The 19,971-nt window shown below is 33.3% G+C and overlaps 3 protein-coding genes across 4 annotated transcripts; 1 reads left to right on the top strand and 2 right to left on the bottom strand.

Annotated features, from left to right (window-relative positions):
* The first annotated feature begins 53 nt into the window (after positions 1 to 53).
* On the top strand, positions 54 to 15,572 carry LOC148620488 (ketimine reductase mu-crystallin-like). Of its 2 annotated transcripts, none has more exons than XM_088581397.1 (8): positions 54 to 253; positions 1,876 to 2,020; positions 3,696 to 3,758; positions 4,248 to 4,349; positions 8,503 to 8,680; positions 9,534 to 9,655; positions 10,901 to 10,991; positions 12,020 to 13,450. In XM_088581397.1, exons 1-8 carry the CDS (start codon positions 99 to 101, stop codon positions 12,025 to 12,027), a joined length of 864 nt encoding a protein of 287 aa, XP_088437523.1. In that variant the 5' UTR covers positions 54 to 98; the 3' UTR covers positions 12,028 to 13,450. The 2 variants fall into 2 exon arrangements, with proteins under 2 accessions (XP_088437523.1, XP_088437522.1); XM_088581396.1 differs by lacking the exon at positions 12,020 to 13,450 and adding an exon at positions 13,462 to 15,572 and having other exon boundaries at positions 55 to 253.
* On the bottom strand, positions 6,419 to 8,085 carry LOC148620489 (uncharacterized). Its single transcript, XM_088581395.1, has one exon. The coding sequence runs from the start codon at positions 7,992 to 7,994 to the stop codon at positions 6,669 to 6,671; it is 1,326 nt and encodes a 441-aa protein (XP_088437521.1). The 5' UTR covers positions 7,995 to 8,085; the 3' UTR covers positions 6,419 to 6,668.
* On the bottom strand, positions 14,989 to 16,959 carry LOC148620487 (uncharacterized). Its single transcript, XM_088581398.1, is given in 2 exon segments — positions 14,989 to 16,532; positions 16,534 to 16,959. Coding segments are annotated over 2 exon segments (1,212 nt in total). The 5' UTR covers positions 16,831 to 16,959; the 3' UTR covers positions 14,989 to 15,617.
* Positions 16,960 to 19,971: the final 3,012 nt, after the last annotated feature.

Raw genomic sequence — 19,971 nt, 5'->3', positions numbered from 1 at the left:
TTATATTGTATTTATAAATGCCTCTCACCGGAGAAAAAGTCATGAATTTTTATAATTCGAATATCGGAGTCAAATTTCAGAACAATCAGCTGAGAAGTATGGAAACGTTGAAATTTATATCTGCTTCCGATGTTAAAAGAATCCTTACTTATGAACTTCTTATCAATAAAATGGAAGAAGCACTTGCAAAGTATTCAGACAACAGAGTGGTTCAGCCTGTCAGATCAGTTCTGCCTGTTACTGCGCACAGTGGGTATGTCATATGCTTTCTCTTTTTGAAGTCGGGCAATATGTCAAGTTTGGTCTGAGATGTGACACAACTCAGCATTTACATACCCTTATTTTACAAATCGTCAATTGTTGGAAGAATTTATCAGAAAACACTAGTATTGTTGCTGCTAGTTCCATTAATTAGTAGAAAAGTAGATTAAATGAAGAAAACTGGAATGAAAGCAATTTCGTTGCTAATTAGCATGGAATATTCAGTCATCCAGGGACTTTTTATTACAGGGACTGGTCACTAATAACAACGTCTATATAATGTGTAAAAATAACTGTGCCTCCCTAGTCTTTATTTGGTAGTAAATTCATATGGTTAAACAAAGAGAAAGACACAATGATTAACAGCTTACTGGGTTATAGTTTAGGAAAATAAACATTTTGATATTTTTTATTCAAGACATAGGTACATTCATTTAGTCATCATTTTATTGTTATTAAAAGCACACTTATTAAAAAATAGCCATTACCATTCAGCAGATTTTTCTTTTTCATTTGATATTAATTTCATTTTAGTAATGCAGTATTTACACAAACATTTAAATGTTTGAATTGAAAGTTGGAATTGGAAGTTTAGGATGAAGTCCATTTTTTAATTTTTTGTTACTTTCTAAAGGATCATAGAAAAAGATTGTTCTCCGAAATTATTGGTGTTGTTCCATCTTTTTGTGAATTGGATCTTAATGAAAATCTAAATTTTTGTTCACTTGTGTTGAATATATTGTTAAAGTAATTGTAACTGGTATTTACCATATGTATACTAAAAGGAATGAGCTTTTAAACCAGAACCAATGAAGATGCACCACCTCTCTCCATCATCTTAACATCTCATTTATATATAAATATAATGCTATAATATATCTTATTCATATATTATCATGATTATATATAATTCTATTCTACCATAGAGGATGAGACATGTGTTTCTGCAATAAACTATTTTCAATGATATATAGTTTATTCTCACTGTGTTTATAAATATGTTTGTTTGTTTGTATTGTTTTGGTAGCAATCCAAATATGTGGATCTTAACCAAAAAAAATTATGTTCGGTTCTGTTCAAACATTCAGTGACAAATCATACTTTATGAACCTATAAAAAAGTGAATTTTTGTGCTTATTTGTCTAAAAAGACTTAATTTTGAGATGGAAATTTTTGTATTCCTCTTATTTTAAGTAGATAAAAAATATATGTTGCCGTTTTCCAATCTTTTATCTTTAATTTGAGACATCACTCATTAAAATCCACCCAGTGGTTTGAGAAAATTGGGTAATAAACAGCCAAATAACAACGGTAGTGTTCTACATGTATATACAAATGTAGATTATTACAAGTGACTTCTCTCTCTAATATACACTCCCTGAGTCATCCTGCAATATTTTACTACTTGTATTTCATATGTATTTATGTGCTTCAAGAAAAATGGTGGACCACGTGGAGAAACAGTTTTATCTATACTGTACCATCTCAAGTTTTATATCTGACTTTTCAAATCGTAATATGGTGACATATACATGTTATTATGGTGATTTCAGATGCAAATTACACAATTTTGAGTTTATTTTCATGAATCATTAAACCAAATTTTACTTATAGATTTTTTGGTTTGATGCCATCCCTCAGTGTAGAAGACAATGTTTTAGCTGTCAAATTAGTAGCCTTCTACCCCCAGAACAAAGATGTCCCAACACATAATGCTGTGATTGCCATGTTTAATGCTACAAATGGAGTTCCTGAAGTCGTAGGTATAGTCATTCCAATATGCAGTTACATTCTTTCTTAGATTAACTTTGTCATATCTTTTCCTAAAAAAGGAAAGTGCAATTCTATTTTGAAACAGTTTGTTTGAGGTTAGTTGTGGTGGTCAACATTTAGTCAAAGATCCAGGGAACCAAGGTTCTATCGGAAATCATTAGAATGTAATCCAGGGACAAAGACTAGACAGAGAAAACAGACAAACACAACAAAGAATGTAAAATAACCGAAATAGTATGTACAAAGAAACAAAAGTAAATGAACAACTTAGACACCACTAAAAACTGTGAGCAAGGATCAGGTGCATTGGTAGGGTAATTTAGTTGATCATGTTTACAGTACATGTAATTTGAATTTATCAAATTTACATTTGTACTAGTGGTGGAGTTTTAAGATAATTTGCGCCTTTAAAAAATTAGTCTGGATTATAAAAAAAACCCTGCAATACTTATAAGATTAAAGCATATGAGAGTTTCCCATTATAATTAGTGGAGTCACATTCACTAATTTGCATATCATTAAGTGTCAGATTGGTTGTGAATTTATAACTATTTTACTTGAAGAATGAATTTGAGGTGATATTTATGTAAACCTCTATTTTTATATAAAATTATAATTAACTTGTAATTAAATTTTATGAATTTCATGGATAAAAAGAGATTCATTTGGAGTATACGGAACCAAAAGCATTTTTCAATTATCTTGAAAAAGTAGAAAAGGGGCTTTAATGGTTTAAGGTTGACGTCCCATGCCACTTAATGGGTTTTTGCAAATCATAACCAAATCTTAGGTAAGTGATGACATCACATAGAACTCTCCTATATACAATTGTGTATATGTAAAACATGAAGTTTTAACCTTACATTTCCACAGGAATATACATGTACATGTACCAGATAAATAGTACTGCATAAACTGTACTCTTTCCTGCACTAGCACTGTTTAATACAATATAACAAATTATATTATATGAACTTACTGCACTAAGGTCACAGGAAAAATATATCAGCCTTTTTGTTCCTCTTTTAAAAAATACAAATATTCTAGAATACACATTTTTGTTGATATTAAAAGACTTAACTGTTTTATGGTAGAAAAATGAATTTAAGGTATATAACAAAATATAAGATACCAACAGCTAGGGACCTGCTACCAATTAAAGTTTTATCAATTACCCCCCTTTATCACTTTATTAGGATTCTACTCATTATGTACTACTGCTGTGGTGCACAGGGCAGGATAGCTTGTTTTAAATACATGCCTATACACACCTATTAATTATTCAGAAAAAATAAGTTATATATAGGTGCATGTGTATATTTTGGAAAATAACATCCTGACACAATGCTTTGGTGGTGTGGTTCATTCTTTCATGGAGTGGGGTAAGTTGTGGATATTATCACAGAATGAAGTCATACTAAAGACTTTAAAATAGGAAGTAACTGCTTTTCTACTGAGCAAACAGTATATAGGTTATGGGGTGACAAATGGGTGACTCAGAGTAATATATCCAAGCAGTGCACATGCCTCCAGTGGCCTGTTGCTTTTGTGAGAGCCTGGTCAATTTGTTGACAAGTATAATGTTTGTTTACAGAAAATTGATCATTTGAAAAGATACATCCTTCAAAAAGTAGTTTTTTATTTATGATATTGATTTGTAGATGGTGGATGGTGAAGTGATTACAGCAATGAGGACAGCTGCTGTTTCAGCTGTAGCTACTAAGGTCAGATTTTTCATATCTTGTATGGAGAGCAAATACACTAGCTAAGTATATCATATAAGGCAAAAAAAAAAGAAATAATAATCTTGTTTCCTGCTGCCAACAAAAAAATATAGGATAGATAGGTAGGAAAATAAAGCTTTTAACATTGAATTAATGGGGAAACAATATGAACTTAAACAGTATTTGAGCCAGAATTGAGAAGACATTAAAATAGAGTAGACAGGTAAGCAGGAAACTTTGGCCTTAGTGTTTTTGTTTGTTTTTGTTTGTTTTTTGCAGTTATTTGATTATCAATGTATTTGTGGTAGAGTTATGGATGTAAATATGTAAATGTGTTACTCTTTTTTATCTGTATATACATGTATGGTTAATTCCAGGGCTGCGGCAATATTGTCACTCTATCTTTATCTTTTTACTTTTGGTGAGTTTTGAAAAAAAAGAAGGATTGTGTTACTTTGTATGTTATTTCAACTCCATTTTTTATTGCAGTATCTTTGTAACAAGGAACCTAAGATTCTAGCCATAATTGGTAGTGGGGTACAAGCCAGGTCCCATTACCAGGCTCTGTCTGTGTTGTATACATTTCAAGAGGTAAGAGGGGAACAGTAGAATACAAATTGTAGTTTAGAAATTTCAAAAATCAGACTGATGATTTTCAGGGCTGAACAATTTGATAAGCACTCCAAAACTATAAGTCTACAAGGGAAACTATTTCGCTGTACAATGTTGTTTTGTGGCCAGGTGTAGCCTGCTTTTTGATGTCAGGGTTTCATTGTCATTCAATGGATTCCCAGAGGTGGTCTTGAGCTGATATTTTTTAACCCAGTTGTTTTTTTGTCTCTTCGAATTATTTACCATATCCTTTCTCGTTATACGACGTCAAGCAAATCATATTGGAGATTTTCAGGACTTGGTAATTTACCCCAAGGACAAGGATTTGGAGAATATAAGAATAACTTTGTCTGTTGTCTGTCTGTACATTTGTCTGTCTGTTTGTCATCATATTTCAGGATGCTACCTACTCATCCTAAACCTTTATGGAATGTACTTTGTTTGCAATTTTATGATGATCCATTCACTGATAAATATAAGACACAGTTCATGTAGAAACCAGCCAGCTCCTATAACATCAGTGGCACATATTAAATTTTACCCCACTGTAATAAAACTTAGTATAGTATAACAAACAGCATGAACCCCACTAAAAACTGAGAGTGAACTTAGGTGCTTTAGACGGGTGAGCAGTTCCTGCATCTTGTACAACACCAGTCATGCTAATGGATGAATGTCAAGTTCAATGAAAAGGAAGGTCATTTAAAACATTAGGAGGTTACCAATCATATTGGAAGTAGACACTCCATATCAGATTACAGTAATAACCGTAGAACATCTGATTTGTGTTTAAGAGTAATCAAGGGAACCAAGGTTATAGCGGTAATCAAAAGAATGTAATCCAGGGACAAAGACCAGACATGGAAAACAGACATACACAACAAAGAACATAAAGTAACTAAAATCATACATACAAAGTAACAAAAGCAAATGAGCAACTCGGACTCCACTAAAAACTGGGAGCATGGACCAGATGCACCGGTAGGGTAAGCGTCCTCTGCTTTTCTAGAAACACCCGCCGAGTTGTTCATAAAAAGTCAAGTCCGGGGTAGACAAACGAGGAAAGGAAAACTATGAGCCGTTGAATAAATCAGTTTTCATGGTGCAGATGGATACACCATAACGATTCATGAGTTCATGATGATGACTATAAAACTTCTGTAGTGATGACTTCAACCTTGTAGCAACATAACGCTGTTCCAGAGGCCTATTTGTTAAAGTTCTAGCACGATACAAAAAAGTCTGCATAGTTTCGGCAAGCTCTGGCATAATGTATGAGTTGTGATATGAACACTCCATACGTGGATGCCGAAGGGATGTTGCCACAGATGAAAGGAAAGTTGACAATTCTGAATGAAAAGTCATCACGTTTGTCGTAAAGTTTGGTCAATAGTTTTCCTTTACGATCGATTTCTAAGTGTAGGTCAAGATATGAGGCTGACTTCACAGTGTCTGTAGTATCCTTTATCTCAAGTTCTTTTGGTCCTTTAAAACATGAAGTAGTTGTTGCATAAGTCGTTGATACTTCTACAACATAAGAGGTTGGAATTCTGTTCCTCCACACAGCACCAAGTTAGAAAATAGCTTGCCAGACAACCTCTACTATTGCTGTAGTAAAGTCGTTAAACGCTTTTTAGGAAATCATTTTTGTGGTTAATCTATTCAATTTATTTTATCTCATTTAATATATTATAAGATAAACATAGGAGGTATGGTATGATTGCCAATGAGACAGATATCAACCAAAAACAAAGCAACAAACAATTTAACTTCTTCAGGTCACCACACAGTCTTCAATGATGGGCAAAACCTATACCGTACAACATGATATAGAAGACCCCAAAATGTGCCTTATCTATAGAAAAAATGTAAAATGAATAAAAATGAACTTAAAAAACAACGACCACCACTGAACTACAGGTTGCTGGCTTGGGACAGGCACATTAAGTATGTGTTGGGTTTGAACATGTTTGGGAGCACCCAACCCTCCCACTGTTATCTGGGACAGTGGTCAGTAAAAAAACAATAATAAAACAAACTATAAAAATCTGTTGAATTAGGATTTTACAGAATGAAAAGGCTAACAAACAAAATAAAAGACAACAAGCTGTATCTACCGTGAAAGAGTACTTGCTTTTTCTGTAAGCTAGTATAAAATGTAAAATCAACAGAAATGCACACCTTGTTTACTTAAAGAAAAGTATCAATAAAGATGCGTCCAATACGTCGTGATAATTCTCACATGATTATTTACATTGCAGATTTGGACCAGTTTTATCTATGTCATGTCATATGTATTTACACACCAGAAAATTCCACTTCATACAATGTTGCCTTTGACCCCTTAGGTTGACCTTTAAATCCAACACTACTGATCAAAATATTATTCCCAGATGATGTTAATACAAATGAATACGGGCTGGTTATTCCAATGTCCCTTAAGTTGTAGATGCCAATAAAGTCTCCTCTATTGTTCAAAATATGAAGATAAAATGTGTTTAAATCAAGAACTAATGCATTGTCTGCAAGTGTCATCAGAATTTCATGAGGATCAAAAAGTTTGTCTGCAGTATTTATTTCAGAGTGGCCATTGTAAAACTGAATGTCTCCATTTGGTTTGATCACTGCAACTTTTCCTCTATTTCTTTTAGGCTTTTTATCTGATATGAAGATGCTCCCATTTTGCGAGGTTGCAATACTTGTGGGATAAGTTAAAAATGGTTTGTCATTTTTTTCCCGATATGTGACAATTCTTTGTCCTTTTAAATCTGTCATTGTTATAATTCCATTTTTTCCGTCAAATCCACCCAAAGCTATTTTCTGATCTCTCGTGACATATATGCAGGTTAATGTCCAAAGATGAACACTGAACTTGGAGTTGATTAGCTTTCCAGTCTTTTCATTTAATTTCTTGACGGTTGATGCCTCAGGGGCTAATATGAGTGGAGGACCTGATGGCAACATAGCCATGCCGTAGATTTCAATATTGAACGTTGATAAAACAGTCAAACTGTCACCGGAAATTTTGACATGCTGTAGTTGGTCAGGATAATTACTACCGATCCATAGTGACCCATCGGCACAAATTGCCATATAATGTATACCTTCCAAATCGACAGGATACTTTTTCAATACTTTAAACTTCATTTTGGTCTTATCCCAATCTTGAGAATTTTCATAATGCTGCTTTACTACATTTCCTATTATATTAACTTTGTCCTTACTTTTATTTGTCTCCACTTGGTCTTTTCCTGCTTTATGGCCATTTTCATCTTTTTCAAGTTTGTAGTTTCCATTTCCTGAATCACCAATAATTTTGATCTCATGGTCTTTGAATTGTTTTGCATGAACCTTTTTACAAGTGTCACAAAAGTAAATTTCACACGCTTCACACTTCCATTTGATATCAGTACAAATTTTACACAGTTGACAATCGGTGGGAATCTGAGCTGTTTTGATATCTACTATTCTATGGTCCTTTGTTATTTTTAAATGAATTTTTTTACAAGTGTCACAAATGAGGAGAGAACACTCCACACATCTCCATTTGATTTTGGTACCAGTTTCACAAAGTTGGCACCCTATGGGAATCTGAGCTTTTGCAGACGTCTCAGAGCATGCCATTCTTAATCTATTGATAAATTTACAGATTCAATGAGTTAAATATGTCGTAATCTAAACATTTCGTGGATGACCGATTTACAGTGGAAATTTTTTCAATACTCTATTAAGTAAGATGTTTACTTATTTTATTTAAATGCCTTCCATACGTAGCTATTTTTAGAATGACAATTATTATTGACTTTAACTGTAGCCATTCATAGACTACATACTTTTATATATGGTATGAGCTATTTAAATATTTTCTTAAATGGAATTTTTCAATAGTTTAAAAAAGGGGGGAGGATTGGTTAAATAAATAAAAACAGCCGGCCCTGTGGTGTAGCGACCCATGGGTGGCCTTGAACTGACATTTTTCATCCTGATGGGATTGTTTCCACCATATTCATTCTCCTTATATTCATAAATAGTCATAGATATCTGTTAAGTGGCTCAGCCAGTACTGTCAAATGAACAATTACTTATCTCCTAATTCTTGTATTCTCTTTAACATTATATAAATGAATTTCAGGTGAGAATATGGAGCAGGACTCAGACGAATGCTGAACAACTGGCAAAAGAGGTCAGTGGTTCAGTTTGCCTGACCATAGAAGATGCTGTGAAGGATGCAGACGTCATAATAACCGTGACTTCATCAACCACACCTATCCTTAACAAGTCATGGGTCAAACAGGGTGCTCATATAAATGGTAAATGTTATAACAACGCAGAAGTGTTAGTTTTAACATAGAAACATGTTTGTAATGATTATTATAATATACCCCAACTTAAACAGTGGATGGTATATATAAGAGTCCCCTTGTCCATCCTTCTGTTCATCATTCTAAACTTCATTGCAATTATTTTGACTCTCAATGAATTGATTGATTTCAAATTTAGTATGTGGTTTTATATACATGGGACATGTATTGTTGTAAGCAAATTTTTGGTTGTTCTCCATGAAAATTGATTTATTCAACGTGTCATAGTTTTCCTTTCCTCGTTTGTCTACCCTGGACTTGACTTTTTATGAGCAACTTGGAGGGTGTTTCTAGAAAAGCAGAGGAAGCTTATCCTACCAGTGCACCTGGTCCATGCTCCAAGTTTTTACTGGAGTCCGAGTTGCCCATTTGCTTTTGTTATTTTGTATGTATGATTTTTAGTTACTTCATGTTCTTTGTTATGTATGTCTGCTTTCCATGTCTGGTCTTAGTCCCAGGATTACATTTTTTTGATTACCGCTGTCACCTTGGTTCCCTTGATTATTCCTCCAATGTTGATTATTTGGTGGGACTTTTCCTTTTTTTTATGAATGGGGGTATACCTAGTAAGACAATACTCAATTCTGATCCATCTCTTCATTAATTTTTCATTCCATTTGAGTGTTTCTTCAATAAAAGATTTTAATTTTTCTGTGCATCATTTTATTTCAGTAAGTCAAAAAAGTGTCATTGGTGAGGAAACTGGTTTGTTTGTTTGTTTTTTGCTTAAGTCCTGGAAACCTTGATTGAAATTGATTCTTGGATGAATATGATCAAGTATTTTGATTAATTTGATATTAAGCTGTAGGAGCATGTCGCCCAGACTGGCAGGAGATAGGATGTGAACTAATGAGATCAGCTGTTGTCTTTGTTGATAGTAGGAAAGCTGCTCAAACTGAAAGTGGGGATATCATCCTTTCCCAGGTTTGTATATTATAATAAAAACATGCAAAAAAGCTACCGGTAAAAGGACATCACTAGCTTACTTACTGTGAAGGTACTTTTTTTCATGGATACCAATTTTCGTGGATCAGGAAAGAAACACAAGTTCGTTGGGTTGTGAATTTGTGGTTTTGAACTTTACAGTATACAAGTCAACATGACTTGCTTATTTGTTGGTAACCAATTATCATGGTTTGGTCTACCAACAAAAACCATGAAAATTAGTACCCCATGATCAATATTACTTTCACAGTAATGTACAGTAATTGGCAATATGAAACTATCAACAAAAACTGACAAAATATACACATATAAAATAAACCACTATGGGTTATCATGTAATTTCCAGTATGATTAACATGTAATTACTTAGATGGGTAGAACAAAGTTACCAGTATAGTCAACTAATGACACCTTCTGCAAATATTATAGTTGAGTGTCTGTCTGCCCGTCCCCTGACAATTTCCACATGATAACTTTAGAATTTTTCAAAGAATATTTGTATAGATGTACGGTATCACAAAACACAGACAACATTTAAACTTTAATTTGATCAGATTATTATCACACAAGTTATGGTCATTTAAATTTGTTTTAGCCCCCCCCCCCTCCTTCCAAATGTAATTTCCAGATGTTAACTTTCCAGGGATCTTTTGGAAACTTGATACAAATTTGTAAAATGAAACACACATCAAGGTTGAATTTCAGTTTGTTAGGATCTCCTCCTGTAGTTTTTGAACTACATCTAAAATATTTTTGCAGGATATTTCTACACATAATGATGGTGTGCAAGGTCATAGGATCTTGATTTTTGAGGAATATATTGAACCAAATGATAGTTTGACTTTGGAATATTATGGGTGATAGTTGGACTTGTAACATTTGTCAGAAATATACCCCAAGCAACAAAGTTAAGGATTAGTTGTTTGGGGTATTAACATTTTTTATGTGTCGATCAGTCCGTCCATCAGTCCTCTTTTTCTCATAGCCTAACATACCAAATATTTATTGCATCAACCAACAGCACATAACCTTTCTGAATTTGTAAACCATGTCTTCATACACAAATGAATATTTTGGCAAATCTAGCGAGCGGGGGCATCATTAGTGTCTAACAGATGCATTCGATTTACTAAAACAAGAATCACTACTAACGAATGACGCGGGGCTCATATGGCAAACAGGGCTTCTAGTTTTGTTATTGTTTTGTTTTTTTGGATATTGTAGGCTGTGGTAGAAGCTGAAGTTGGTGAAGTTGTTTTAGGGAAAAACAGAGGCAGGAAAAATCCTACTGATATTACTTTATTCAAATCATTAGGTAATATTAATGATAGCTTCTGAGACCTGGGAAAAAAATCCCAAATAATAACTAATAACTGTTTTGATGTTGACATTTTATTGATTACAATTATTTCGGTTGTATAATGCCATGGCTTTGTTGTCACTTGTAATGTTATCCATGCAGTTGTCCATAAACTTTTGTTTTTCATGCAATAAATTTAATAGAATATGGGCATGGTGGATCATAATAAAAGAAGGTGGCATACCACAAAAGGTATAATGTATTTGATGATAGAGGTTATTGTGCAACTGTTTAAGAAACTGGCTGAAAACAGGCATAATTTTTATTCAAAATTAAACTATATGAATTTTAAGTGCATGAATCTCAGAAATTGTACTTCAAGGTTCAATACTACAAATGTAAGTCTGGGATTGATTTTGGGGGTAATATAATTAAACTGTTTAGAATTAGAGGCTGAAAAGGGCAAAAAAAACAAGCATTTTTCTGGTTTTTGGGCAAAACCCTGAGTAAAAGCATATGTACATCAAGAAATGTTACTACAAGATCCATACACCACAAGAAAGACTTTGATTTGTATTGAGGTATGGCCCTTAACTTTTAAGAATTAGGGATCAAAAGCATGCATATTATAAAACTAAAGTACTTTAAACTACATAACTTACATTTGTAAGTACATGTACATGTATAAGTGTGTGAATGTCTTTGATATTGTACCACAAATCTCCATGCTACAGTGGTCATAATGATGTTGGATTTGGGAGTTATACCTCAATATTTAAATGAATTTGGTGATAAATGGCCAGAACATACACTTGTCAAGTTTATGGCTCTTTATGAAATTTTCCTAAGTTTTCATATCATGAAAGAAACTTTATTTTAAGTTGTAGGCTTTTGATATTTGGCATGAGATTAAATGAGCTAGACAATGTGTAGCATACCATGGTTGATGAATTTTGACCTTGAACTTTGACCTCAAGGTCAAGTTAATGATTTTGCACTACAGGTTTACATCTAGGCTATAACTTTGTTGTCTTTTGGTATAGGCTTTTGATATCAGACAAGGTGGTACAGTCCTTGAACCGATCTGTGCAACGGTTTGATGGATGTATGATCATTGACTGATTGATCGCTGACAGATCAATGACCAATGACCGGTGGACGATCTGATCGTAGTTTTGTTATGTAAAATGACAAATAATTTGTTATAAAATTAAAACAAATGTAAAATGAAAGTACCAATTGATCTTCAAGTTTATTGCATTATGTATTTATGTGTAAAATTGACAAATAAAACACTGGAAACTGTAAAATATATTGACTGCTCTGTGTTCACATGATGCGATCAACGGTTTAATAGATCGGTTTGACGGATTGATGACTGATCAGAAACTGATCAGTGATCGATGACCGATTGCAATTTTTGTTGCAAGGATCAGTTCAGGTAGTGTAGATCAGCTCAAGATGATGTATAGCATACCATATTTGATGACTCATTATCTGGAACTTTCACCTTAAGGTCAAATTAATTTTGCAATACACATTTGTGTTTTTTGGTGTAATCATTTGGTGTTTGATATGAGGGTAGGTAAGCTTAATTTTTCTGTTAAATTTTGATTCTACAAAATGTTCATAATTTATTTAGTTGTTTATGTGTACATGTGTTGTCCCCCTTTTCAAGAGTTATCTATCTTTCTATAACAGTTGTGTCAGATTTCCAGTGTGTATTTTTAGGGTCAAATACAATAATATATAAGACAAGTTTGAATGTCTAAGATATTTTATTCTCAGTGAAGAAATAGACAGGCTTGTCAAATTTAAAGAATGAATAGACCACATAGGGCAGATAGATGTGTTATCTCTTCGTTATTCTAGGATTATTTTTCATCACATTTTTGTAATGTAAATAGATGTTTCTATTTTAATTAATTTCTTTTAAATAGAAATCCCCTTTTTTCTACAAATTACATTTGCTGGACTGACGTATAACATGCATACAATCTATAAATGAATTATGGCTGTATCCCATATGCTACAAGAAGGGAATTATTCTTTTCAATTCCGACACGTGATACCACCGCCAGTTATATATGAAAAAAATACACTGACTTAACACAGGAATATCAAGACATTAATCAGAAACAACAAAACAATGCACTCAAATCACATCAATGTACATTGTCTGTTTCTCATTTTTTATATATATATATTTGAATTGTCCCATTGTTAAAGGTTTGGTATTTTTTACATATTTGAATTGTCCCATTGTTATAGGTTTGGTATTTTTTACATATTTGAATTGACCCATTGTTAAAGGTTTGGTATTTATGCTGCTATTTATGCTATGGTATATATTTCTGGTTTCTGAAAACTTTTAGTATCAACAGAAAAAGGATCAGATTTGACCAAGAAACTTTTAATATAAATTATTTGAAGTAACACAAAGATCATCAGATATTCTAATTTAATATTTTGTTAACTGCTTTAGGATTAGCTATCGAAGATGCTTTGTCAGCAAAACTAGTATGTGATCTTCTGAAATCGTCTTCAGACATATGAAGTTGACACAAATGTCATGTACAATGGAGAATTGAAGGACTGGATGTTACAGTAGAAGTGGACGGTACAAACTGTCTGTTGATGTGATAATATAGTATTATATGTATTTATCAACCAACCACTACTAAACCAGAACCAAAGCTAAAAATATCTATAGAACATTAACAGAAGAAAGTAATACTTTGGATATGTTCAATAAGATGAGAAACATAGATAATCAACAATTACAGACGCTCTTGTGAAGAAATATTTGATACAACAATTCCATTGATTAAAAGTGCACAAAAAAGGGTACAATTAACGCATGGGATTATACTGTTAGCCATTTTATTTCTGTAGATACTTATTTTTGTGTTTTAGGATGTCAATCAATTTTGTGACTGGTTATCTTGCAAGTAAATACTCTCTTGAATGTGTATTCTAATATAAAGGGTGTTAACTGTAGGAAATTATTTTCATAGTTTCTTCTTACTTGTTCCACTCTAGTGAAAACTAATTGCTGGAGAAATTAAGTTGGTTTACAGAATTGATATAGATAATGTCAGAATAGTGTGTGTGTGTGTGTGTGTGTGTGTGTGTGTGTGTGTGTGTGTGTGTGTGTGTGTGTGTGTGTGTGTGTGTGTGTGTGTGTAACTACTGTGAGCAAGTACACTACTGTCAACACAAATTTCAGCTTCTCTACTCTTTACAGACTAGTTGAGAAATGAACTCAGAACCACCAGTAGTGAAGCAGAAGACAATACACTAATACACTTGGTCAATCAACAAGATCCTTATTTGTATTAAGTCTAACCTGCTGTGTATAATTCTTAATGTAACTCACAGAAGCAACTGCTCATTAGGCTTGTCAATCCATTGGGACTCGATCATTTTGATTCAGAGCCATTAGATCAAAGAAAAATCAAGGGAACCAAGGTTATAGCGGTAATCAAAAGAATGTAATCTAGGGACAAAGACCAGACATGGAAAACAGACACACACAACAAAGAACATAGATTAACTAAAATCACACATACAAACTAACAAAAGCAAATGAGCAACTCAGACTCCACTAAAAACTGGCCACAATCTGTTTCCAATTACATGTATAACAAACAGTAAAAGCTGTACAATAACAGATGAGGCCTCATATTTGTTAGTTCATTTATCTTTATATGTTTGCTGTCATATACTGATATTGCCTTGTAACCTATATTACTTCTTATTTTTCGGCGGTGGGGGACATACATGTATGGCAATGAAATGCTTGTTAATTTTTTTCTTTTTTTTTGATAGGAAACCTATTTCTAATTTTTATTTCACTTTATGGTAATAATTTCAGATTTGTTTTTTCATGAACTCATCAAAACAATTAATTTACTTTTATCATAAATGACCCAGATTTTGCCCTTCTTGTGATGGTCATCTAAGGCAGGTTTCACTGTAGACGTGTAGTTACACTTTGTTTTGTTGTTTGTTTTTTTGTAGGTTGACCTAATTTTACTTTTGAGTTCATCAATTTAAGATTTGGATTTTCAGGGGCGTAGCTGCCTATACGCAAATACGCAGTTGCGTACTTGCGGAAAAAGTAACAAAAATAAAAACACACATTTTAAAGATGAAATAAAGGTTATTTATCACATATGCATACAATGAACGTAGTATAGGCTCTGAAAAACTGGCTCCAAAATCGTCAAAATTCAGGAGTTTCCATCAGGGCTTTGCCTTGCCGGGTTGACTGGGGGCCCTGAGTGACCCCCCCCCCCCCCAAGACCCCTCGCCGTAATTTTGTGTACAACTAAAACAGGCCTAGCTACGCCCCTGATTTCCCTATTTTTTTTTTAAATAAATGGATTTTTTCATGTCATATGGTTCTTCATCAAAACAAATAACACTGTGGTGATTTTTTTTTTGTAATTACCGGTAAATGTGTTTTGTTGTTAAGTTCTGGAAAGACCCGTATTTTATTTTACTTTCATTTTTAGTTCAATAATACAAGACTTGTAAGAAGGATGTTAAAACAATTTTTTATAAAATAAAATGTATTTACATATAGTGTCTACCTAGTTAAAAGTGTTGAGAAGTTATAGTACACACACATATCCTTTAGACACCATAGTATTCTATCTCGTATAGTGTAGCTTTACTGTCTGGTGGATCCTTTACACTACTGACACTACCGATATACATAGATCTTGACGGAGACAGAGCCATTGAAAAAGGTCTAATAACGCCGATGTCTGTCATGTTATAGTATGTAATAAAGTCTCCTCCATTAGACAATATATGGATATAGTAAGTTTTTAAGTTAATTATTATCACATTGTCTCTTGGTGTAACTAGTACACCGACTGGTCTAAAAGGTTTGTAATCAGAGTTTATATCCGGATGGCCGTTGTAGTACACGATATCTCCACCCTGTTTTATCACTACTACTCCACCTGTCTTATCTGAAGGTCTTCCATCCAATATAATCATGTTACCATTACATGTTGTCTCTATACGTCTAGGATATGTAGCTATTGATTTGTCTTTATCCTTCTCATATCTCTGTAACTCCTTACCGTTGTTATTTAACACTACTACACATCCCTTACCTCCTCTGATAAATCCTCCTAGAATTATATTCTTCTTCTTTGTTACATAGACACATGTCAATGTCCACGGATGGATAGAAAACTTGGTGTCTATTAATTGTCCTGTTTTCTCGTTTATAATTTTCAGTGTTGATCCTCCACCGACAATAAACGTAGAACCTGTAGGTGAAATAGCCAGACCGTATGAGTTTATATCGAAGGCGGAGAGCACAGATATTTTATCATCGGAAAGATTTATATGTTGAATATTCTCAGGATTGTTCCCATCTAACCACAACGATCCATCTTGACACATGGCAATATCATGAATGTTCCTTTTATCGACAGTAAATTTCTTCAGCACTTTAAATCCTATTTCAGATGATTTTTCACCAACTTTTCTCTTCCCTAATTTTTTTATGTCCTCAATATTTATGATCTCATGGTCATTTGATAACTTTATGTGGACTTTTTCGGCACGTTTCACAGAAATATATATTACATTCCTCACACCGCCACTGGATACTAGTAGAAGTCTCACACAACTGACAATGGCTAAGAAGCTGTATAGACTTGATATCAACGATTTTATGGTCCTTGGAAAGTTTAAGATGAACCTTTTTACAGGTTGTACAGATTAATAAAGAACAATCTATACACCTCCATTCAATCTTATTATCTGTTTCACACAGCTGGCACCCGATCGGAATTTGTGCCTTGTGTAACGATTTTGAGAACGCCATTTTCTTCACTTAAGACAGTTCAGTACAAATATACAAGTTCAGACTAATAAGGCTATATTACACGTACATATTCCATATATTTAAATAATTGTTTCAACTCTAAACAAAGGTACATTACACAATTCTAGTCCCGACTAACAGACAGGTAATGATAACAACCGAAGTTTTCAGTTATCAGTGAGGGTGCCAGTGGGTTGGGGTCGGAGTCTTATCTTTTATCAGGCAATTTTTTAACCTCTTGCAAAATTTGTGAAAGAAATGTGTTCTGAAATCCCCCTTTTGTGCGACCATTTAAATGAATATTATAATTTTAATATCAGTCTTTATAAAAATCAGATGGGAGGTGATTCATGCATGTGAAAAACCCACGAAACTCACTTTTATTTCTCAATAAGAAACAATTACAGACCACATAATGAGTCTTAGTCATTTGGTTAATTGTTAGACTTTTGAGATGAAAAAAAATGTATAGACTGTGTACGAAACTTTGAAAGAGTTATCGTTCCCGATTTTGTTGATTTGTGTGTGAGGTTAATGAATATAAGGTTTTCTAAAAAAAAAAATCAGATCAAAATACAGAAAAATACCATTGTGACGTAAAAATATAGCTTATATAGGCCAGAAAGGCATCATTTGTTCGATGGGTTCATCACCATGAATCTATCACCTCTACCATAGGCAGTGTCTGAAAAAAAATGTAGAAATGATCGGTCCACATAATAAAATAATTCAAAATAGTTGGATTTTTTACTACATACATTAGGTGATGCCACAAAGTACGACTTAATGTTCTTTCTAGACAATATAGGATATACCTGTATACATTTGTATCCTGTTCTTGCTATTAGAGTGAGAAAGTTGTGTAGTTGAAACAAAGAAATTTTGTCCTTCAACATAGAGAAAAAAAAAACTATACAGGAAAAAATAGAATAAATAATCCTTTATCAAGAGTTCCGCTGGGGGAAGCATCGAAATGGTAATATTTTGGCCCGTCAATCCCAACTTTCCTTTACAAGAATGACTTATTGTGGTACAATTTCAAAGCGATCCATTCCCTATCATCCATAAATCAGTAAAACAAATACTCGTTTCTGGCCCCTTTGCGTGGGTTCACTTATCGTTTTGCTCCGGTTGCACATCAGAAATCAATCCCAGTCTCGCTTTTGTGGTTTGGCAAATTGTAGTAAAATTTTGAGATCCATTCACTTTCACTTAAAGTCGTGTTCGAACATAATGCCAATGCTTTTTTAAGCTTATTTTTGGCTCCTAAATCCAAAAATGCTCAATCGTCATCACAAATCAATCCTATCCATCCTTTGGTGGTGTGGCAGTTTGTAGTACACTTTATAAAATCCATTCACTTATAGTCAAGATATTGTCTGGACACCAGGAAAAACTTTCTTGCCCCCTTATTGGCCCCTAATTTCTAAAATGTTCAAATAGTATAATCCCCAGAAACAATTCCAGTCTAATCATTGGGATATATCGTGGAACAATATTATAGACATACCTATTCTAATCATTGGGATATATCGTGGGTTATAGACATACCTATTCTAATCATTGGGATATATCGTGGAACAGTATTATAGACATACCTATTCTAATCTTTGGAATTTATCGTGGAACAGTATTATAGACATACCTATTCTAATCATTAGGATATATCGTGGGTTATAGACATACCTATTCTAATCATTGGGATATATCGTGGAACAATATTATAGACATACCTATTATAATCATTGGGATATATCGTGGGTTATAGATACACCTAATCATTGGGATATATCGTGGAACAATATTATAGACATACCTATTCTAATCATTGGGATATATCGTGGAAGAATATTATAGACATACCTATTCTAATCATTGGGATATATCGTGGGTTACAGACATACCTATTCTAATCACTGGGATATATCGTGGAACAATATTATAGACATACCTATTCTAATCATTGGGATATATCGTGGGTTATAGACATACCTATTCTAATCATTGGGATATATCGTGGGTTATAGACATACCTATTCTAATCATTGGAATATATCGTGGAACAGTATTATAGACATACGTAGTCTAATCATTGGGATATATCGTGAAACAGTATTATAGATATACGTAGTCTAATCATTGGGATATATCGTGAAACAGTATTTATAGACATACCTATTCTAATCATTGGGATATATCGTGGAACAGTATTATAGACATACCTAGTCTAATCATTGGGATATATCGTGGGTTATAGACATACCTATTCTAATCTTTGGAATATATCGTGGAACAGTATTATAGACATACCTATTCTAATCATTGGGATATATCGTGGAACAGTATTATAGACATACCTAGTCTAATCATTGGGATATATCGTGGGTTATAGACATACCTATTCTAATCTTTGGAATATATCGTGGAACAGTATTATAGACATACCTATTCTAATCATTGGGATATATCGTGAGTTATAGACATACCTATTCTAATCATTGGGATATATCGTGGGTTATAGACATACCTATTCTAATCTTTGGAATATATCGTGGAACAGTATTATAGATATACTTATTCTAATCATTGGGATATATCGTGGGTTATAGACATACCTATTCTAATCATTGGGATATATCGTGGAACAGTATTATAGACATACCTATTCTAATTATTGGGATATATCGTGGAACAATATTATAGACATACCTATTCTAATCATTGGGATATATCGTGGAACAGTATTATAGACATACCTAATCTAATCATTGGGATATATCGTGGAACAGTATTATAGACATACCTATTCTAATCATTGGGATATATCGTGGGTTATAGACATACCTATTCAAATCTTTGGAATATATCGTCGAACAGTATTATAGACATACCTAGTCTAATCATTGGGATATATCGTGGGTTATAGACATACCTATTCTAATCATTGGGATATATCGTGGGTTATAGACATACCTATTCTAATCATTGGGATATATCGTGGAACAGTATTATAGACATACCTAGTCTAATCATGAATCACAATCTTGAATAGAAAATGCATAATGGGAATTTGTAATAAAAATTCTGTTTCATTTAAACCATTCAGTGGTATAGATGGAGTGACGGATCACAGTTACCACC

This window comes from Perna viridis, chromosome 4 (genome assembly GCF_037379345.1).
Source record: "Perna viridis isolate PV_CMFRI_1.1 ecotype Kerala chromosome 4, ASM3737934v1, whole genome shotgun sequence".
NCBI lineage: Eukaryota > Metazoa > Mollusca > Bivalvia > Mytilida > Mytilidae > Perna > Perna viridis.
Note: the sequence above shows the minus strand (reverse complement) of the source record. Positions and strands in the feature narration are given on the sequence as shown.